General features: G+C 33.1%; 2 protein-coding genes and 1 pseudogene across 5 annotated transcripts; 1 reads left to right on the top strand and 2 right to left on the bottom strand.

Moving 5' to 3' along the window:
- Positions 1-1,532: 1,532 nt before the first annotated feature.
- Positions 1,533-4,610, bottom strand: LOC143564449 (alkaline ceramidase-like). Of its 3 annotated transcripts, none has more exons than XM_077051724.1 (3): positions 4,532-4,610; positions 3,144-3,497; positions 1,533-2,046 (listed from the first exon to the last, which is right to left on the bottom strand). In XM_077051724.1, the coding sequence occupies exons 2-3, from the start codon at positions 3,395-3,397 to the stop codon at positions 1,533-1,535; spliced, it is 768 nt and encodes a 255-aa protein (XP_076907839.1). In that variant the 5' UTR covers positions 3,398-3,497; positions 4,532-4,610. The 3 variants fall into 3 exon arrangements, with proteins under 3 accessions (XP_076907839.1, XP_076907838.1, XP_076907837.1); XM_077051723.1 differs by lacking the exon at positions 4,532-4,610 and adding an exon at positions 4,482-4,527; XM_077051722.1 differs by lacking the exon at positions 4,532-4,610 and adding an exon at positions 4,023-4,041.
- A 2,218-nt stretch (positions 4,611-6,828) lies between these two features.
- On the bottom strand, positions 6,829-9,685 carry LOC143564448 (mitochondrial pyruvate carrier 4-like). Its single transcript, XM_077051721.1, has 5 exons — positions 9,569-9,685; positions 7,615-7,713; positions 7,485-7,537; positions 7,268-7,341; positions 6,829-6,889 (listed from the first exon to the last, which is right to left on the bottom strand). The coding sequence occupies exons 1-5, from the start codon at positions 9,621-9,623 to the stop codon at positions 6,844-6,846; spliced, it is 327 nt and encodes a 108-aa protein (XP_076907836.1). The 5' UTR covers positions 9,624-9,685; the 3' UTR covers positions 6,829-6,843.
- Positions 9,686-12,985: 3,300 nt separating this feature from the next.
- On the top strand, positions 12,986-22,588 carry LOC143564473 (carboxylesterase SOBER1-like; annotated as a pseudogene). Its single transcript, XR_013140877.1, has 12 exons — positions 12,986-13,225; positions 15,147-15,199; positions 15,379-15,502; positions 15,619-15,746; positions 16,354-16,462; positions 16,543-16,630; positions 19,436-19,513; positions 20,172-20,224; positions 20,412-20,535; positions 20,630-20,754; positions 21,563-21,670; positions 22,385-22,588. The product of XR_013140877.1 is annotated as a carboxylesterase SOBER1-like (transcript).
- The last annotated feature ends 98 nt before the right edge of the window (positions 22,589-22,686 follow it).

Below are 22,686 nucleotides of genomic sequence, written 5' to 3'. Positions count from 1 at the left end.
ACATGCTTTTTCAAATATCTCATCGAGCAAGCAGAAGAGGAAGACACTGCAACTTCATCACGCATTTCTAAAAAAATCATTCGACGTGATCGCGGAAAAGGTAACGAAGTTCTTATGAATGATTATTTTGTAGAGGAACCAAATTACAATGACGATGTTTTCCGTTACCGTTTTCGTATGTCGAAACGGTTGTTCTTAAAAATTGGTAGTGATGTGGAAGCAAATATCCATGGTTTCAAGTGGGATATGACGGGAAGAGGAAAAAAAGTTTTACGGCAATACAAAGCGTCACGTGCGTCGTGAAACAACTTGTGACAGGTAATACTCCTGACGAGGGCGACAAGTATTTATGTATGCTCGAAAGGACTTAGCGAGAATGCCTACAATTTTTTTCCAACTCCGTGACTAACATGTACGACGAGTTATTGCGTAGGCCAACAAGCCACGATGTAGCGAACTTGTACCAAACGACATGAAGAAAAACATCATATTCCTGGGATGTTAGGTAGCATCGATTGTATATCTCTTGATTGGATGATGTGTCCCAAAGTGTTACGAGGCCAATATAAGAAAGGTGATCATAAATACCCAACCTTCACAATTGAAGCGGTTGCGCCACAAGATTTATGGTTTTGGCATGCGTATTGTGGTTCGCCCGACTCACTCAACGACATCAATGCTCTCCAGACATCTCCAATATTTCTCACTCAACGAAATTTTAATTTTAATTACATTTAATTGTTTTATTTATTTTAAAATTTTAACAAAAAACAAAAAAAAATATGATACTTATGAGTAGGTGTTTTCAGTTATTTTTTGATTTATGTGTATTTGAGGATAGAAATGAAATAACGATGTATGATTGGTCAGTGCATGAGTAATACCCATGAATGTCCCTTCCTCTCTAATACCACTTCAAAAGTTACGTAAATTCTCAAAAGATCAATCATTCATTCAACTATTCAAGTTTTTATACAAGATGTTTGAGAACTATGATGATTTTAAAATCTGGGAACTATGATGATTTTAAAATCCAATGAACAAACCGAAACATCAAGTGGTGCTCTTACCAGGTGGGCTAAATATTCTCCAATAGCCGAACTGTACCAGAATTAACCGATTGAGCCAAACCAAACCGAACTGAGTTAATAGACAAAACCAAATCAAACCTTCAGTTAACCATTTAAAAAGGTTAAGGAGTGTTTCATAACTGAATTAACAGAAAATAGCCCAATGCTATCAGTTTGAAATACCACCCATGCTTTAATGTCAAAAGGAAAAGATACTGATTAGTTTTAAAAATACAATATTTTTAAATGAAAGTAACAAAACAAAGCTACAAAATTTTTTAGAACAAAACTACAACCCTTAAGAATCATATCATAAAATCTAAACAATAACAACCAGCAAGCATCCTACTTTCACAAACTACAACTTCAAAACAATATCAAATCAGTCCATAAAAATAAAATAACACGTCACCTTCTATCTTTGTAGGCCCACAGATCCCGTATCTACCACCATCCCAAGTCTTAATCCGTCTTCGGTTTCTCGATCCTCACGTAAGGAAGAACTCCCATAAACTTGACCACTTTCGGGCTCCACCCGCGTTGCTGAGCTCTACAAAACATCAAGAACGTGTTTGCAAAGTAAGAGTTCAAGCCCATGAAAACATGCCACATGGCGTGACCTTGTGGGTTGACCCGCCAGGTGGATATTTGACTGCAACCGAGGCGGTCAACTAGCCAACATAAACTACCGAGCAAAAGGGTGGCGATATAAAACTTTGCAAGGCGTTTGGCGGGTATGTCTTGTGTGTAAATGTAGTATTTGTAAACGCGAGGGATGCATAATATGCATAGCATGACATAATGGAATTTGAAACCGATATCGAAACGGATAATCGAGTGGATAACAGCGAATGAGATGCCGTATAGGAAGAGGAATGTGGGCATGGTGCTGCGGTAGTGCCAATCGGGGGAATATAGGATGTAGATGTAGAGGAGTATTTCCCATACCATTGGTGTTTCATCACTTTGTTGTTGCCTGCAAATAACATTATTCTCATGGTCAGCTTTAATTAGTTCACTATGTTTCTGTTAAACAATCTTTTTAACAGATATTAAAGATTTAAAACTAAAATCATGCATAAACTTATTAAAACATGAAAGATTTTACTAGTAACTATCATAAACTTGTTGGAGAAACGAATTACCCTTAAAAAAGAAAAACTGTATAAAACTAAAACCAAATATAATCGTTTTCGAACAAATGATTGAACACAAATAATTAAACAAATAGAGTTTTCACTTTACTGATTCCCATTACAATTTAGTCTATTTTAAATAAGTCACATTTACTTTTAATTGGTTTTAGCTTCGTTACGTTTATCTATGTTCACTTATGCTCGTTTGTTTACGTATGTGGACCGTTCGTTCAAACTTTTACGAATGAACAATTAAAAGAATGGAGTTTTCACTTGACCAAACAAACGATCGAAACCAAATAATTAAACGAATAGAGTTTTCACTTTTACTGAGCAATCGATAGAAAACGAACAATTAAACGAACGGAGCTTCCTTGAGCGTGGTTGTGGAATAAGAAAATATGCGTAGTCATGTTCGTTTATGTTCATTTGTCAGTAAAATGTATAAATGAATGTTCATGAACATAAGCACACAACAAACATGACTGAACACAGATAACGAACATAACTAAGTGAAAATAGTAAATGTTAACAATGTTTTGGGCCTAAAAATTGTTAACTAGCAGAATTGTAATGGGCGTTAAAACCTTAAATGAAAATTATAAAAGGACGAACTTAAACAAATGTATACGAACATACGTAAACAAACGAACATAAACGAATTTACATGAACAGCGTTCGTTCATGAACATAATAAACAAACGAGACATGTTCTCATGTCCGTTTCTTTAACTAAAATGAACAAGCAATTCGTTCATGTTCGTTCGTTTATTTAATACACGAACTTCCCACCAAATGGTTCACAATTCACTGAGGTTCGGTTCGGTTCGTTTACAGACTTATAAAGTAGCCTTGTTGGTAGGGCCCGTTGTCACAACTCACAACTACCAAAAAAACAACATAAAAAAATTTTAGATATGGAAAAATGTTTACTTACACATGTTGTAGAGTAGCATGATACATCATGCTTCCGATCGCGAGTGCCATATTTGATAAGTGTAGAACACTAAATCTCTTCTCGAAACGTTGTATTAACGAGCTTAGAAGACCAATGAGTGCCAAAAGAATGCACGGTACATTTGATATTGTATTATAAAACTCAGCAACATAAGAAGAATACAGATAATTCTTCTCACACCATTCATGGGAGGATGTGACTGGCCCCCAAAAGCTTGATATATCATCTGCCATGTAACTGTATATGTATATGTTCTCACCAAATCAATATGTTGTACTTATATCATCACTTTTAATATGTTTCTTTCAGTATTAGAATCATCAACTGTTATACCTGCAAGATAAACAAACTATATAATATTACAGCGTTCAAACCCTAGAAATCAATCAATCAATCACTTTTAAAATGTTGGTTTCACTATATCTGCAGATAAACAAACTATTTGATATTGCAGCATTCAAACCCTAGAAATCAATCAATCAATTTTGAAATGTTTCTGTCACTTTAAAAGCATCAACTGATATATACTTATATCTGCAAATAAACAAACTATTTGATATTGCAGCTTTGAAACCCTAGAAATCAAGCGATTTTCAAACTGAGCTCTTTAAAGTCAATCAAGATGAATTATGATTCTTATGAACAATGCCAAACCAAATATCAAAATCAATTTGATCCACATTTCATTGATCTTGTCAGTATTCAAACAAAAACTCAAATCAAACAATTAAAACTGTTCACATATTATGCAATTACTACATATTACAACATGATTCCAAAAAAAGTATTAAACCATTTAGTAATTTCAAATTCCTTCAGATCTAATAATCATACAAACGTATATGTATATGTCCTAACCAAATCAATATATTGCTTTGCACTTATATCATCACTTTTGAAATGTACAACTGTTATACCTACAGATAAACTAACTGTCTAATATTGCAGCATTCAAACCCTAGAAATGAAGCAATTGTTAACCTGAACTAACAATTTAAGTCAGTCAACACATATTATGATTCTTATGAGCATATGTAAGACCTGCTATGATTGATTTACGGAACAAAACTCAAATCGAACGATTAACACTGTTCATATGAAGCAATTAGAGCGCAAATCAACGTGATTCGAACAAAAGCATTAAGGCGTATCGTAACGTCATAATTAGGCCAGATCTAATGATAAAACTAAAAGTATAATCACGGAATGAATGAAACCTAACATCACAGTGAATAGAATAGAGCGTAAATGAGATGAAAATGAAGGATACCGAAGCGAATATGAAGCCTAGGTTAAAGAGAGACGTATTAAAAGGACCTGTAACAGCATTAGATCGGTGTGCGAATATGCTCGATCGGAATGATAACGGCGACAGGTGGTTTTCAGGGATTCAATTCAACGTGAGTGTGCCTGCCTGCCCAGTCGGTATGAAATAATGTCACCGATTTGTTTTTTGTCTTTGTTTTAAAAGTGTTTATTCTATAAGCATATTTTCACTTAAATGATGCCATCAATAAAACATTAATAAATTAGTCACATTGCACGTTTCAATGCCTGTTTTGTTTTAATTGGAATTATAATTAAACTTATGATCTTGTTCAAGTGCTCGAACAGGTAGTATAAAATAGATGTATATGTAGAATACTTTTAAAAGGTAAAAGACCTAAAAAAAATATTAAACTGGTTAGTTTACAGATAAGGGTACCTATCATGCGTATATATAGTGCGGGTAAGTTGGCTGATGATACTACATTATTTATCATATACCTAACGAGTTTTAACTCTAAAAAATTAATAAAGTTTTAATTACTAATTAAGAAAACTATAAACTAAATACTAGACCCGAGAGATGTAGAAACAAAGATGACGAATAAGTAATCATTTAGAGTATTTTCTGGGGCGGATCAGAGGAGGCAAAAGCTAATTGGGTAGCTTGGGAAAAGGTTATCGCATCGATAAACAAAGGAGGACTTGAGCTCAGGTCGTTTCACAAAACAAATATTGCGATGCTTGCAAAGTGGTGGTGAAGGTTCAAGAATGGATTATGGAGGAATATCGTTGGGTCGAGGTCATGGTCGTATATTCGGGTAAATGTCTCGTTGTCAGGCCCATGGAAACAAATTGTTAAAATTGCACTAAGGGAGAGAAGAAAAGAAGATTGTTATGTGCAATGAGTTGAGGAGGTATGGTAAAGTCTAATCCCATAATTTACGTTGGGCTTAAACTGTTCACCCGTTTACCGGGCTAATGAGTGGCAATCGGTATAACCAGTCGGTCTAAACCGGTTTTTAAAGCGTTTAACTTAACTGAACAAACGATCGAGCATGAACAATTGAATAAACAGAGTTTTCATGTTTGTGTTTGTTCGTTAAGAAATTGAACATGCTCATGTTTCGTTTATGTTCATTTGTTAACAGTATAAATGAACATAGTTGAGCTAAAGCCACTCAAAAGTAGGATAAAGAACAATTTATTGGGTCCTAAAAAGTTAGTAAAGCCAAACTAAGTTGTATCTGGTCAAAGAATAATAAACAACTATATTAATGAATGTAAACTAACGAATATAAACGAGCTTAAATGAATGAACATTCACGAACATAAATGAATGAACAAGATGTGTGCTCGTTTAAATAAATGAACATTTTTTTTCCGTTCATTTATTAAATAGGCGAACACCATAAACTAACTAGCATAAAAGAGTTTAAATGAACGAACGTAAACGGACTTTCATAAACATAAATGAACTTCCAATTTTTTTTCTGTTCATGTTCTTTCATTTATTCATTTATTAAATAAATGAACAACCTTAACTAACGAACTTGAACGAATGTTCACGCACATAGATGAACGAACATGATGTGTTCAAATTTTTTTGTTCACTTTCACTCATTTTTTAAATGAACGAACTTCCCTCTGAATGGTACATGAACTGTTCACGCACTCAGATGAACGAACGTGACGTGTTCAAATTTTTTTCGACTTTCACTCATTTTTTTAAATGAACAAACTTCCCGCTGAATGGTACATGAAATGTTCACCACACGTTCAGTTCGTTTAGCCTCCGTGGCAGAATGAATGGTCCAGTCAGCATGCCAACATTAGTGATATTTTACTCTGGTCAACTTGATTTCTAATAGTCAACAACAGTTTCTAAACATCTTTTGTTTTCGGGTTTCTGAAGACACGAGATGAATGCAGGAAGACAAGATTTGAATGGAAGCAGATTGGATTTGAATACGCATGATGGAGAAACCGAAGATCAAGAACGAAAATCATGCTTTTTGTATTAATTTTTCTTTTAATATGAGATAGAAAGTGAAAGAATGGTGACTAATTGAATTGTTATTGAACAAATGAAAGATTGGGAAATATTGTTTCAGTTTGTATCGGTGATGTAAATTTTAAGGTATGCCTTGACTTTTCAGGTCAAACAAAATCTGAGATTTTTATGATTTCATCAATAAATCAGGTCTTTTATTTTAGTTGTTATTTTATATATATATTTTTTGGGAATGTTAAAATGCGCAAGAAAAAGAAAATGAAAAAAAAACTGACATTATTTTAGAACAAACATCAAACTCCAACACTATCCAGAAAATACAAAAAACAGCGTATAAATTCATAAAAACAAATTGTTTTATAACAGGATCTTGAATTTCTTGCATCGATTTTTTTATCGTCATTCCTTTATAGCAGCAGTCTCCTCTTCGTTAAAATAATTGTGCCTGCAAGTCGATATTGTATAAATTTGTAACAAGTTTCATGTCAACATAGATTTCAAAACTAAAAAATTTGACCACAAAAGTCAAAACTCATCTCTTCTTTGGCAAAGTTAGCTTATAGTTTACCGATTGCAAAAGACCAGAACTGTAGATTTTGGTCAACAACATTCCCATATAACATCTGACAAAAAGTCAACACTTTTTTGCTTGCCAGGTCAAACCTTATGGCCATTTTTCTTACCAATGTTATTAATTTATTCATCTTTTTTCATTCCTTTCTCACAGAATTCCAATTAAAATAACACGTGGAAACTGAAAGATAACAAATTATATGTATTGACTAAAAAGTCAATTTTGATCCAATAGTTGTTTTTGACTTACCGGATTTTTCGGGAGAGTTGATACAACCCTGTTCCAGCCATAGCGACATTTACACTAAAAAGGTTCCAATTTTTCTGTAATAGAGAGTATCAAACATGACCAACAAGTCAAAATAAAGAAAAAACACAAGCTTGAAAAACTAAAAAATGGTAAATGTATATACTGAAACTTTAGATGGAACAGATATAGGTCAATAAAGTATAAGAATTTGACTTACCGGGGTGATTACCATGCTGTACCGAGACCAGATTATTCCAGTGGCGGTGACAGCTGTTATTAAATGTAAGTCAAACACGGAGCTTTTTTAAGAAATAAAATATTTGCAGCAAAAAGGAAAAATAAAATACCAAATTGTTGAGGGTATGAAAGTTTCTCTGGTGGCTTGGCAAAATCTGCAATATTAGCTATGCTGATTCCCCATTTAAAAGTTGGAGCCCAAAAATGAACTACAAAGACATATTACTCAATTAATATGTGGCAGGATGCTACTGTATTGTGTGTACATATATATATATATATATATGATATGGATATGGGTTTTCAAATAAGTGAAACAAAGATATTTATGATATGGATTTTCAAATAAGTGAAAACATAAAAAATTAATTTTTCAAAAACTTAAATAACATACAGAATATAATGATTAATCATATTATAGCAACACCATGAGTTACCGAGTTCTCAAAGGTTGGTGAAGCATTGTGCTAAGTTTAAGCCGGAAATCAAACAAATGGTTTGACTTTTAAGCTGACAAAAACATCTTGACCAGGGTTAAAATTTACATTTTGACCCAAAAGATACAAAATTTCCCAAATTTAACTTCTTGAAAGCTTTTTGAATCAAATAAAATCGAGCCTGATTGTGTATTAAGAACTTCTAATATGTTTAAAATCGAGCAAGCTGAGACGGAGTCAAGTTCAAGCTCAATTTTCAGCTCAGTTATGCAAATAAGAGTCGAGCCGAGCTGACCCTGCCTCGGCTCTGTTTGGCTCGTGAACAGCCCTAGACTGAGACTCCTTGAGTAAACTAAATTAAATTCTTAGTATACAAATATTCTTGTTAATGAAAAGATCAAATATTGGATTAAAAAAAAGTTACATAAAACTGTAGAAAACAAGCATAACTGAATGGTGCTTAATAACTCAATGTACTAGAACATGTTTTATCCCATATTAATTATTAAAAATTAACACCCTGCAGGTTAGTAAAATATATGCGCAGTTTACATGTTTTCTATTCTATAGATGCCAAGATGAATAAGGGTATGATTGGTTTGTAGGTTCAGGTTTTTAGGCGTCTGCAACAAGAGCTTGTAATGAGCATGGCTTTATATTGGCACATAAATTAGTTAATCTATTTTAAGGTTGTAAGAACCAAGTTTCTGACCTGATTATACCGATGATGGGAAATAAAATAATTATATCATTATTTGCTTTTCATGTGGCGTTACATTAGAAAAATTGATTCAAGTAACAAAAGATAATTAACAGTTTGATTGATCATTGAATTTCAAGATCACATATACAAGTATATAAAAAGCATATAATCAAATATATACTCATAAAGTTTAATGTTCGATCACATGGTTAATTATCTTTTGTTAGTTTAATCATTTTTCTAATGTAATGCCACATGATATATAAAGTAAAAATGAATAACAACACAGTCCGTTTATTCCCCATAAACACTAACTTTATCAATGTTAATTAGGTTAAAAATGTTAACTTGATATCGCTAGTCGCAGAACCGACTTTAAATTTTTTTTTTTTTAAATGTCATTTCCTTTTCTATGAATTTCTACCGTAAATCTTCAACATCTTTTACAAAACTTTAAACATAACTAATTCTAGTCCTTACATGCATAATCATAATTTCTTAAACCTTATTAGGAACAAACTCTCATTGCTCTCTCTCTCTCTCTCTCTCTCTCTCTCTCAAATGTTATCCTTTGACTTTGACAATCAAACATGCTAGAAGTCAACTCTAAATTTCTTTATGGGTTCTCAATATCTCCACAAAAAGATTGATACCCAGAACAATTCATCAAAAATCAAACTAGGTTAAAAAAAATTTGGCGAAAATTGGTACCAAAATATATATCCTTTTTGGAATTGAAAAGTTTAACCTTTGACTTCAAAAGTCAAACTGTAGCACATCTATGAAACTAGGTTAAAAAATTGATATAAATCAGATCATCAATCAAGTCTAAAATGCCCAATTTCATGAAATTATCACGATTAAAACATCTTATATAAAAATAATAATAATAATAATAATTTAAAAAGAAAAGAAAGGACTGACTGGTTTTAGGGCCAGCAGGGTGATTCCAAAGAGCCTGTAGCTTCGCTGTGGCCATTGAAAGCTTTGGTTTTTAACTCTAAAAACGTCTTTAAAATAACACGAAGAGTGTTTGGTGAGAACCAATGGTTGGTGAGGTTTTTCTTATAATAGCTGCTGATGTTAATAATTAATAATGATATTTAATATTTAATATTTACTATTAAAAGAATATGTAAGGTAAGAGTTATCATAGCAAAGATGATGAGTAGTTGACTGTGACACCTATGTTTTTCTATAACAATTTTATAACACCTGTAACAAATTCATCACGAGGCAGGATTTGGTTGGTATCAGTTAAGTTGTTAGCGACGTCTAACGACCCTTTTGAAATTTGAGTGCCAAATTAGGGTGTTTGGGATTTCTTATTTCAAACTCAAAAAAGTAATTCATCCTCTCAGATCTATTAACTTTTCTTCTCGTCTTTTCCTAATTTATTATACATTAGGCGGGTGCCCGCGCGATGCAGCGGTAAACACATATCTTGATAATCATGTTACAAGTTTATGGGTGTTCATTGTTTGATTTAAAACCGGGAAAACGTTTAAGTTGGTCAATGGCTTGATTTCACGGTTAATTTTTTCCATTAACTTCTAGCCAGTCGTTTTTGGTTTTCGACGAAAATCCGTTGCTAACGGTTATGCCCACGGTTAAGTTTGGCCTTCATACTTTTTGTGAAGCCGTTGCAAATTCGTACAACATTAATTTGAGTTGATTTTATTGCTTTGTTTTATAAAGTGAGTTGCATAAATAGAGGACGAAATTTATAATTTCATAATTTATAAACTAAAACATAACATGGGTTATACTTTAATGCATATTTATGTGTTTAAATATTTTATTGATTTATAGTTACCTATTTGAATTGTACAATAATGCTTTAGTGACTTGTACATTATAAACCATACCTCATTACAGAATAAATTTTATATGGAAATGTCGACAAAAATAAGTACGATGCATCGGTAAGCTCTGTTTTTTCCTTAAACGTAATATATTTAAAGATATAGAAGAAAAATAAGAAAATATATAAACTTGCCAAATATATGAGTAAAGATGAGGGTAAAAGTTGTAATAATTTCTTAAATTTATAAAAGGTTAGTAAAGTTTAAGGGCCAGTTTTGTAACTATTTTCTAACAAATTGAATTTACGTAAAACATATTTTGTAGTGGACAACTTTGCCTCTATGCTGCATACTTTATAGAGTGTGCATAAAGCTTTGAATATTGTAAATTACTTAAAAACCTAGTGTCTTAATTTGCCCATGAGTGCTACATTATATATAGTATATACGGATGGTCGTGCGATGCGGTGGGGAACGAAAATTCTAGTAATCATGTAAAAATTACGGATGTTCAAGGTTCGTTTGAAACCTTAAAAACGTTTAAACCGATCATCACTTTTGGTCAGTTGGTTTCAGAATGTTCAAACCATAGCAAACGGTTTGGTTTATGCTTTATACTGAAAATTGGCCATATAAAACCAGGCCGGTCGGTAAATTTATTATTGAAGCTCAATGTGTGAAACCAAACCATTAGTAACGATTTAGTTTGAATTTTCAACGATTCAGTTTCGGTTTTCAATGAAAAAATATGAACCGACGGTTTGACTTATTGCTTAACTTAGACGCTGTTAAAACCGAACTGTGAACACCCATATGTAACATTCTAATTTTAATTGGAATAAACTATAGCAATACCATACCCAAATTAAAGACAATAAAATGCTCATTTTTATGGTGTAATTTTCTTAAAAGAATATTAACATATGAAAAAGTTACGGGCGCTGAAAAATCGTTGGTGGGAAGTTGGTTAACAATTAAATTCAAAAGAAATACATTGGTAAAGATGAAGGTCCAAAGTTGTAACTATTTCTTAAATTTATAAAAGCTAAGTAAAGTTGAGGGGGTAATGTTCTAACTATTTATAAGCATGTTTTTTAATGGATAAGTTTGCCCTTATCTTACATGCTATATAGTGTGTGCATTATGCATTATAAGTTGTAAATTACTTAAAAAATAGATGTCTTAATTTGCCCATAACTTATGTATAATATATAGTATATAAATTTACAATTTTGAAAGATGCTTGGTTTTGAGGGTTGTACAACCTTCATCAAGTTTGTACCTTTAGAAGTTCAGAAGTTTAAACAATCAAACCACATGTCATCTACTAATTATTCAATATTTATATACACACTGAAGTTGTTAGCTAAAGAATTTAGTTGGTGAAGTGGTAAGGTTGTTAGATTTATTAAATAAATCATCGAGGTTCGACTCTTGTAGTGGGTAATTGTTAAATTATATCACTCTTTTTAAATTTATAACATAATTTTTCAAATAAGCATACGTTAGTTTTAATCAAATTTATGTTGTTCCTGAACTTTACAAGAGTTAAACCAAAGTCTATAAATTAAAAAAAAATTATTATTTTGTTTTCATTTATGTTATTTTTGAATTTTCTATTTTATTCTGTTATCTGTAAAGAATGTTGTATCGTACTTATTGTTTTGTTGATGCCTTTTATCAACATGAACCATCATGCATGGTTCGACGTTTTTACATTTGTTTTTCATTTGTTTTCCTTAATGGTTCACGAAAGGTGGTGACGGTGACGATTCCATGTTTTTAATGAAGTGGATTTGTAAATAAACGATTTTACACATTCTCTTCCCCAATACTTTGCGGGGGTCTAAATACTAGTTTTTTTACAAAAACTTGGGAGCGTGTCCCTAGAATTCGATGAAATTGGGACGGTATAAGCCAGGAGAGATGGGGGGGGGGGGGGTTCCTCCGGTGCTAGCCAGGGAAAAGGATTTCATATGTTTTCTTACCACGCCACTACGCATGCTCTAAGTAGGGTAAAATAAGCAAAAACACCCTTCTTCTTTTATTATTATTATTTATTAAAGAGAAACCGTATTTAAATTAGAACACAGTTTTGCAAGCGTTATCTACAACATTAAACAATAATTTACACATACACTCACATGAGTTATGAGCATAGACAAGATACTTTAAACGGCGCAGAGCTTTTCATTGATATGCTTCCAAGTTCTAAATATAACAAAAGCTTTTTATATTATTTATTTATTTATTATTATTATTATTACTATTACTATTATTACTGATGAAACAAATTTATGAACTAGTAAAATATAGAACCACATAAGTATTCCTACATTTTGTTATATTTATACACTAGTTTCGAGTAACACAACACACTTATTTTTCCGATGTTTCGATACTCAAACCCGAGTTACAATTGAAACATAACCGATAACGACCTAATTTGCGTGTTAATAAAATTTCCATATGTAAATTGTTTCTCCAAGCAAGAGACCAACAACATGAAGCGTTAAAATGAAAATGAAGGGTTTAAAAGCAGTGGCACTATTCTTCTTCACTCTCTCCATCACCATCTACACAATATTTATATCTTCTCCTTCTTCTTCTGAGTCAACTGTTGCAATGGCGTCTCGAAGCTTCATCTTGTGGCTACACGGTCTAGGCGACTCCGGTCCAGCCAACGAACCCATCAAAACCGTCTTCAGTTCCCGCCAGTTAGCCAACACCCGCTGGTCTTTCCCTTCGGCTTCATCTCAACCGGTTTTATGCAATCGTAAGTCCCAATTAACCAACTCATTGTTTGATTTGTGGTGTTCGGTGTATGTGATCGTAATGTGTATTTGCTGGATTTAGGGTTTTGTTGATCTCATTGTGAAATTCAAATTGGTGAAGCTAACAAAAGCTTGACATGTGGAATTGTATTGCAAATTGAGATGTGAGTTTATATGATTGAAAAAGTTAAGACTATCGATCGAGCAATGGATTTTTTTTTTGAAATGGTGTGAATTAGGAAAAAAATTAGGTTAACGGGGAAGTCAACAAAAAAAAAAGGATTTTGGTGTATCCGCTATTGAGATAGCGGATTAGGAGTTAGAAATTTGTAGGAGCCGCCATTACCAATGACGGATTACGAAAAGATTATGTTCACACTTAATCCGCTATTGACAATAGCGGATTACATTATACACGTTCCTAACCCAGTTAACAAACTAACTAACCCCGATAACCAAACTAACCTAACTATAAACAACCAAACTAACCTAACTTTGGATACTAACCTAACCACAATCCTCTCTTTCTCTCTCTTAAATGCAAGTTATTAAATTCTTTCTCTCTCTTAAATGCATTAGTTGTAGTGAGAGAAACCCCATGCCTACCATCGATTTTGTCTAAGGCATGTAAGAAGCAATTTCATGGCGAAGTTCAAGAGTGTGAGCCTCAAAAGGATGTGTTGGGAGATCGGAAGCACAACACAACAAAGAAAGTTTGATCGCCTGATGGATGACCTTAAGGCAACAAACAAAGAAGCATGGCGGTACCTCCGTCAAATAGATAAAAAAAATGGACAGTCCTGTATGACAGTGGGAATCGATGATGGGTTTCTCTCACTGCAACTAATGCATTTAAGAGAGAGAAAGAATTTAATAACTTGCATTTAAGAGAGAGAAAGAGAGGATTGTGGTTAGGTTAGTATCCAAAGTTAGGTTAGGTAGGTTAGTTTGGTTAGTGGGGTTAGTTTGGTTAGCGGGGTTAGTTAGTTTGTTAACTGGGTTAGGAACGTGTATAATGTAATCCGCTATTGTCAATAGCGGATTAAGTGTGAACAGAATCTTTTCGTAATCCGTCATTGGTAATGGCGGCTCCTACAAATTTCTAACTCCTAATCCGCTATTCTCAATAGCGGATACACCAAAATCCTTTTTTTTTGTTGACTTCCCCGTTAACCTAATTTTTTTCCTAATTCACACCATTTCAAAAAAAATTAGACCGTTGATTGAACAAGTCCGAGTATTTGAACAAATTAGACCGTTATTTGAACAAATCCAGTGTTGTTGAACTCGCTAGGCGCTAGTCAGGTGGTGGGGTAGGTAGCGATTAATCGGATTGTAATTTATCTGTAGTTTTTTAAATATGCATATTTGACCTATTTTGACCAAATAGCGATTAATAAGCAACTAGTCGGTAGCTATTAATCAGTGATTAGTCAGCCTAGGTGCGATTTTTACAACCATGAACAAATCTGATCAAGATTTTCAGAATTTCTTATATTTTAGTGTTTGCTATTTACAAGTTAAATAGTTCTGCAAATAATTTTTTAGTACTTTTTTAATAACGAGCACGCTCGCCAAACGCATCTGAGCATCTCGCGTCTTTTAAAAGTAAGATTAAGATATGCAAGCTTAGTTTACAGCCCATAAGCACTATTCTCAATTGAGGGATAAGGGATAGTGCTTATGGGCTGTAAACTTAGATTGGTATGATGACACAAATTTATAAATTTCAGGGAAGTTGTATGCTATAAGCAACTTTAAGCATTGACATTGTGTAGTGCAAGCATCTAATATTATTTTTTGATGTTTATGATTGCAGAATAAGTGTGTTGTTTACTGTTTTTTACTCGTCTAGTGATTTGTTAACTTTAATGTTTTGGACTTTGTATAATTTTATGATATCTGAACCACCAACTGTTGCAGGTGGTGCTGTGATGCCTTCATGGTTTGACATTCCTGAGATCCCTGTAACGGCTGTAAGTTATTTTCTTTTTGTATTGATCTTCGTCTCGTAGTTTATGTGGACCAAAACAATCTCGTACATGTACTTGTAAAGATGATGTCGGGCGATTAAGTAATTCAACCCAAAATGGATATGTTGTTATTTCTGTGACACGGAAATATTAAAATTTTGTACAACTTTTTAAATATATAGAATTCTCCAGTGGATGAAAGTTCGTTGCTTAAAGCAGTTAAAAATGTGCATTCAATGATTGACAAGGAGTTGGCTTCTGGAATTGACCCCAAAAATGTGTTTCTTTGTGGGTTTAGTCAAGGAGGTCTCTCTCTCTCTCTCTCTCTCTCTCACACACACACACACACACAGAGACAAAAGCATATATACATGCTTGTGTGTGAATATATAATAACAGTAACAACCTTTTAAATGTTGTAGGTGCATTGACCTTGGCCAGTACTCTGTTATACCCAAAAACTCTTGGTGGGGGTGCAATATTTAGTGGATGGGTACCTTTTAACTCAACTGGCCCTATATTAGAACAAATCACTGCAGAAGCAAAACTGGTACGTTTCAACAATAATAACTAGTGATCTAGACATGTAATATTGCATATATAAGCTGTTGTATACATTATACAAACATAAACACAAACGGACATGCTTGTGTTTGTTCGTTTAACTTTAACCGAACAAGTGATCCAGCACGCACAATTTAACGAGCGGGGATTTCTTGTTCATGTTTGTAAATAAAATGAGTGTGTTTGTGTTTGTTTTTTAATAGTATAAACGAACGGCTCACAAACATAAACGAGTGAACACAACTTAACGTAGATGAACATAAATGACCAAGCGAAAAGTAAACATGAACATCAATCTGTCAGGTTTAAAAACTTAATAAAACCAGACCAAACTGTCACGGGTTTAAATAATTTAACTGAATATATAAAGTATAAACAAACGGGCGACATAAATGAACATAAGCATGCGTAAATGAACAAATATAAACGGATGTTCACAAGCATAAAAGAATGAACGAGACATGTGTTCATTTGTTTAACTAAATGAACACAAATTTTTGTTCATGTTTGTTTGTTTGATAAATAAGCGAACATAAACGAACTTCTTGTTGAATGGTTCAAAAACGGTTCACTGAGCGTTTGGTTGTATGCAGACTCCAATATTATGGTCGCATGGTACAGCTGATGGGACAGTGTTATTTGAAGCGGGGCAAGCGGGGCCCACCATTGCTACAACGATTAGGTGTAAACTGTGAATTTAAGGTACTGACTCCTTTGACCTTGTTGAGCATTTTAGGTAATTTATATTTGGTTTTCTGACTTTGGGTGGGTTCAAATGACAGGCGTATCCGGGTCTTGGTCATTCAATAAACAATCAGGAGCTTAAACATGCGGAATCATGGATCACCTCACGTCTACAAAGTTCATCTTGAAGGTTTGACTATAGTTGACTTTTTATTCATAAGGCTGGGATACTGAACTTATTTTCTTGATCTATGAGCCCAGTAAGATCGCTTTGGGGATGAGTTATTTTGAGTTTTGGAAGATATGTATGTAGATGCAATAATTTGATACCACGTTAGATTACTGAATTTATGATTTATTTGAAAAGTGACATATTTGAAATGAAGGCGCGTGTACTTTGTTCATCTGTATAAAAAACATGGTTTGATTATACATGTTATGTTCATAAATTATATTGCTATTTGTACTATCTTTGAGAGTCTGATTATACATGTTATGTTCATTAGAGTATGATAGAATACTATCACAATTTTTATGATCTTAAAAGAGATGTTGGAAATGTGTTCAGCCGGCAGCTGTTCAAAAACTGCACTGTTCACCCACGGATTTGTTTTTAGCTATCCTTGACCAAGAACAAGCATCTCTCCATTTCACGCTCTTTCTACTGACTATAAGAAAGGTACGCGGGAAGGGAGAATTAATGTTGTAAAACGTATTTCTTAAACGTCAAGGACTGTCTGCGTAGTTAACTCTAAATAAGATTGTATTTAATTACAATCTGAAACTTAAATGATTAAATTGCACAACAAAAGTATAATTTGAATTCGTAGAATCAAATGTAAGTAATATTAAATTTTGCAATAAAAGAATAAACAGTGAATGTTAAAACTATAATGTATTTAATAACGGGGAAAGTTGACGTACAAATTTAATTAACGTGCTAACTGTGATAATCAATTAGTGTAATTATGTATTTGCATCGTATTGTGATTACACTATTTTGTAATTACACTATACTATAATTACTATATATTATATATATAATTACACTATCTGATTCTCATAGTTAGCATGCTAATTTAATTTGTATTTGATTCAAACCCTTTAATAATAACATAAGTTTAAACTAGTAAATATTTATAAAAGTTTATATAATCAAATCAGTATATTAATAATTAAACCAAATTAAATAATTAGAGTTAAAACATAAAAGAGTGATAGTCACTAACATATGACGTGATCGATTTAAAATTTGGAATTATATAATATATTGTTCCTCATGTATCCAACAACTTTTGAAACAATTACAACCGTTAGATCACTCTGAAATGCAATCTGGACCCTTTGAAGTCCAAAAATACCTTCTAGAAGCAGAAGTTATTTTCAGTTTTTGAAGACCCATTTTTTCCTCACCACGTCACCTGTAACCACCTCACTCTACTTTGTCGTTAAATGATTAATAAAGTTAATCATTTTCCTTGATTTATGTGTTTGGTTTCTCAATAGTTGGAACTTTTTATATTCATCATTCTGATACAAGGTGGTTCTAATTCATTCTTGTGACCAAAGGAAGTTTAAAGTTATTTGGTCAGGATATTCAATTCCGATTGCTTTAATATATCATTAGAGATCGCGGATCCGAAAAACTGCCTCCTAGAGCTTTGATAAAACTTCTCCAAGCAAGCAATCCATTCAATTGGAATACTGTGTTTAGTTATTAAAAATCGTTTATTTATGCCAAGTTTTGATCTGTTGTCTGATATAATCAATTTTAATATTAAAAATATTTGATCAGGTGAAGTGCAATCTCGATCAGGCTAAAAACTTACAAGAGGCTCTTATCAACAACGTTTAATACCATGTTTAATCTCAATTTATGTTTTATTAGTTTTGCAAGTTACACTTTTGGGTCTTTGCTTTTTGTAATGGTCCTTTTGATTTTTTATTGATATTGGCTTTATATAAAAGAATATCTGATATAGAGTAAAGAGAAAAAGAGAGATGTCATAGTTGGTATGATCTTTAGTCAAACTTGGAAGTCTTAAGTTTCTCTACTTTTAATGGACCTATATATCAATATTGTTTTCTATTGAGTTACAGAAGAATGCAGAACCACACGTTTTTGAAGAAACTGTTTTGGATAACTTTTTGGTTCATGGTGCATTATTCCATGTATGTAAACCAGCTCTGCGATGATAAAGTCCCTGATCTGATCAACCAGTCGTAGACTATTTGGCAATTTCAACCCATTTTGATTTTGTATATCAGTATATCACCAACTTTTTTTGATGAGAAAAACATCCCTGAGGTAATTTGTAATTATAAGGTTAGTTATGCATGATCAAAAAGCTTAAGATTATATAGATGAAAGAATGTGTTGATAACCAAAGGATTCCGCTATATCAATTGAGTAGAAATTTATATTCAATATGTATCTTATCTGATTGATTCACACCAATTCTTATATTCACTGGAGTCTTTTTTCTGCAGCTAGCTGCAAGTGTAATTCTGATAGGTTTTTGTATACATTTGATGAATTAACTATGATGAAAAAACGGCGTTTTTTTTTATTTTAACGAAAACAAAGAAAGAATTAGTGTCTCATGATCCTAAGAACCAATAGATCTCAAGCTTAATGTTGAACTTTCAGCATTGAATCTGTAGCTTTTGTGTGCATTAAGCAGGCAATAGTCCCATAAGTTATTGTTGAGGTTAATTTATAGTTTAGTAGTTTATTTTTCATTACATGTCTGTGAGCATTTGCAGGATACCAAAGCTGAGTTAAATGTTACAGTTATCTGAACCTTTTGATGATGAATGAGTAGCTACATAGCAAAAATTCATAATGGTGGGCTTCTTGGTCCTCTATTTAAGGTATGGGTTAATATCATCTATATCTCTTTTCTTCCTGCATCTTTTAGTTGATCAACAAATTAATTTTTATTTTTTACCTCTTATTAACACCCCTATTGTTTTATATGAAAATTTAAGGTTTCTTAGAAGAATATCTTGATGGGACCTTTTATGGACGTGTCAACAGAAAAGTGTTTGATGCTAGTGCTGGACAAGGTTAATCAAGAAATTGAGAAGCTGGCAAATCATGTCTTATTGAAGCCATTAGATAGCATTGGTGTTTCCGTTTAGAATTTATAGAAAATTAGTTTTGCTATTATGGCATTAAACTATCCGTCCACCGGACGGGGTATAAAACTAGTTGGATTTGGTTCTTAAAAGAGTACACATATTGCCCTTACTATTCACTCACGACATTAATCTTAATATGCAATAAATAATTTACTAAGTTCCTATAAAGTAACGTTTCCACATTTTATTTAAGAAAAATATAGAAATCCCAAACAACCCGCTCATCCTTAATTTTTATTCTTCATCCCTTAAAAATTTGTTACGTGTGTGCCCTAACGTTAGCATCCACAGCCTCCAAAGGGGTGATCAGGTGCTGTAGTGTATGGAAACAATAGTAAAAAGAAAGAAACTTGTAAAGATAAAATGGGAATGGGTTGATCTTATGGGTAGGTGACTCCGGTCCAGCCAATGAACCCATCCAATCGGGTTACCTGTAATTGTAAGTCCCAATTCTTATCATCATAGTGTAATTCAGTTATCATAATAGCAAGTCACCATTGTTTACGAATATGAACCATTTCGGGTATAACCTAATACCATTCAACCTGGGCATCGTATGTAACAATTTGTGATACGTTTGCAGATGGTGCCGTGATGCCTTCGTGGTTTGACATTCATGAGATACCGGTTACAGCTGTAAGTTTTATTCAATGATTCCATTAACAAAATACATCTACATCGGTCAGCACCAAAGTGCGTTTGGTTAACACTAATAGGAAATCTCTGAATTATTATTCATGGAGCCTCTAAGTCATCAGATTTATAAACATGCTGAATGAAGCCTCTCTAAATCAGTCAGATTTACAAATTTTTTAACGCACAGAATTCTCCCGTGGATGAAAGTTCGTTGCTTAAAGCAGTCCAAAATGTGCACTCGATGATTGACAAGGAGTTGGCTGCTGGAATTGACCCTAAAAATGTTTTTCTTTGTGGATTTAGTCAAGGAGGTCTCTCTCTCTCTCTCTCACACATACAAACATACACTCATACATGTTTGTGCGAGAAAACAAAACAACAGAAACAACTTTTAAATTGTTACAGGTGCACTGGCCTTGGCTAGTGTTCTGTTATATCCAAAAACTCTTGGAGCGGGCGCGATCTTTAGTGGATGGGTTCCTTTTAATTCAAGTTCTATAATCGAACGAATCACACCTGAGGCCAAAAGGGTATGTTTCGACCTGCTTACAAGTTAAATGGGTCAAACAGGTTGAAAGTTTCCCAGTGTTTAATTTTTATAGCATACAATTGGGGATGTAAACGAGTTGAGCCAAGCCCGGGTTTGTCTGTGCTCGATCTCAGCTCATTTAACCTGCGAGGCTACGAGAGATTTCGAGCTCTATTTCTAAGATTGAACCTGGCTCATTTGCTATTATTATTTATTAGTTAATTCATTTACAGTTATAGTTGCTTTCTCTCTCTATTTATATGTATTACTTATAACTTTTATATATACAATATAGGTATATATTATTTAGTTATTTTATCCAAGTTTTATATATAAAAATTATTATATTAAAATTTTACATCTAAGATATTAAATAAAAGCTTTATAAGTAATAGACTTGTTTAGGCTCGCCAGCCAGCTCTAGCTCGTTTATCATACAAGCTTATTTTGAGGCTTGAGCTCATTTACGCTCAACTCGATTCAAGCTTATAGTGAGCCAACATCGAGTACCCTGTGAGCTGCTTGGCTTTTTACACCCCTATATACAGTATAACATCCTACATAAAAGATATAGAATTATAGTTTGACTTAGTAATAATCATGTAGTCTTTTAACAAATTCACTATTTATAAATAGGTTCTAAAAATGGACAAAAAAGTGTTCGTTGTTCAACCCGTTTTGACCCAGCCCGTTTTGATACTTACTTAAAATGACCCGTTACCCAACCCTACTTACACACATCTGTGAAAGCTTCAATGTTTTTTTAGGCACATATTTTATTATTTACTGATTAGCGTTTTGTTGTTTAGACCCCGGTATTATGGTCACATGGTATAGCTGATGGAACAGTTTTGTTTGAAGCCGGGCAAGCGGGCCCACCATTCCTTCAACACGTAGGCATGAACTGTGAATTTAAGGTACTGCTCACTCTTGACTCATGAATTTGAAAGCTTTAAATTTTTGTTCTATTTTTAATTTTAACCAAGACAATAAGTTGAAGGGCATTTTAGGTATTCTATTGTTAGAACATTTTCTCATTGTTTTCGTAACCTAGCTAGTCAATGAACTGGCTACCTTAGTGTTCTACTGACCCACTTCGAAAACCGTATCATGTCATAAATAATTTAAAACTGAATGCTTTAAAATAAAATATGATGGTAAATTACAGTTTTCGTTTCTCATTAAGGGGTAACTTGCAACTTTTGTCCTTTATCTTCACTAAGTAAAAGAAAGAGTCCCTAAAATTCATACGGTGTTACACTTTTCTATCATTTTCTCTAAATGGTGTTAAAAATTCCATTAACTTTACAGAATGATTATTTTTTCTAAGACAGTCATTTTGTAAAAAGTTCACAAAATTTTCAACTATAGTTGGTGAAAGGGCGAAAATGTGACAATGTACGAATTTCAGGGTCGTTTATTTACTTATGTTCAAGGACAGAAGTTGTAAGTTACCCATATCAAGTCTGATGCTGTAAAATAATCGGTAAATGAGGCTTTGAAGGAGTAAAGATCATTTTGAAATCTAGTTCAACCATTAGGCCTGGTTTAACCCGGTTCCCAGTCTGAGTGGTCTTGTTCGGCTATGAATCACTGCATTTTTATTAACTACACACGGCTCAAAATGACAGGCATATCCGGGTCTTGCTCATTCTCTAAACAGTCAGGAGCTCCAACACCTGGAATCATGGATCAAATCACGTTTACAAAGTTCATCATGAAGGTTTGACTTTAGTTGACCTTTTTACATGTATGCCAACATTATTGAATTTTGGTAAGATATATGAGGTCAAGCTGATTTCTTTTGAATATCAGCAAATATATAAATTCTTGAATTTGATGAACACTCTAATAATTTTACAACTTAATAATTCGTTGATGTTGAAATCGTGATATAATTCTTATCTTTTCAGTTCAATTTTGTTTTTGTATC

Source organism: Bidens hawaiensis, unplaced genomic scaffold (assembly GCF_021521415.1).
Source record: "Bidens hawaiensis isolate Kalapana, Puna unplaced genomic scaffold, B.hawaiensis_p1.1 tig00022006_1, whole genome shotgun sequence".
NCBI lineage: Eukaryota > Viridiplantae > Streptophyta > Magnoliopsida > Asterales > Asteraceae > Bidens > Bidens hawaiensis.
The sequence above is the reverse complement of the archived record's forward strand: the minus strand, read 5'-3'. Positions and strand labels throughout refer to the sequence as shown.

Excerpts from the sequence above, each read along its gene's own strand:
- LOC143564449 (XM_077051724.1), bottom strand. The coding sequence starts at position 3,397 with ATGGCAGATGATATATCAAGCTTTTGGGGGCCAGTCACATCCTCCCAT. Across the intron at positions 2,047-3,143 it reads CATGCTACTCTACAACATGT|GCAACAACAAAGTGATGAAA; the intron begins GTAAGTAAACAT and ends TGTTATTTGCAG.
- LOC143564448 (XM_077051721.1), bottom strand. The coding sequence starts at position 9,623 with ATGGCCACAGCGAAGCTACAGGCTCTTTGGAATCACCCTGCTGGCCCT. Across the intron at positions 7,714-9,568 it reads CCCTGCTGGCCCTAAAACCA|TTCATTTTTGGGCTCCAACT; the intron begins GTCAGTCCTTTC and ends ATGTCTTTGTAG. Across the intron at positions 7,342-7,484 it reads ACAGCATGGTAATCACCCCG|AAAAATTGGAACCTTTTTAG; the intron begins GTAAGTCAAATT and ends TCTCTATTACAG.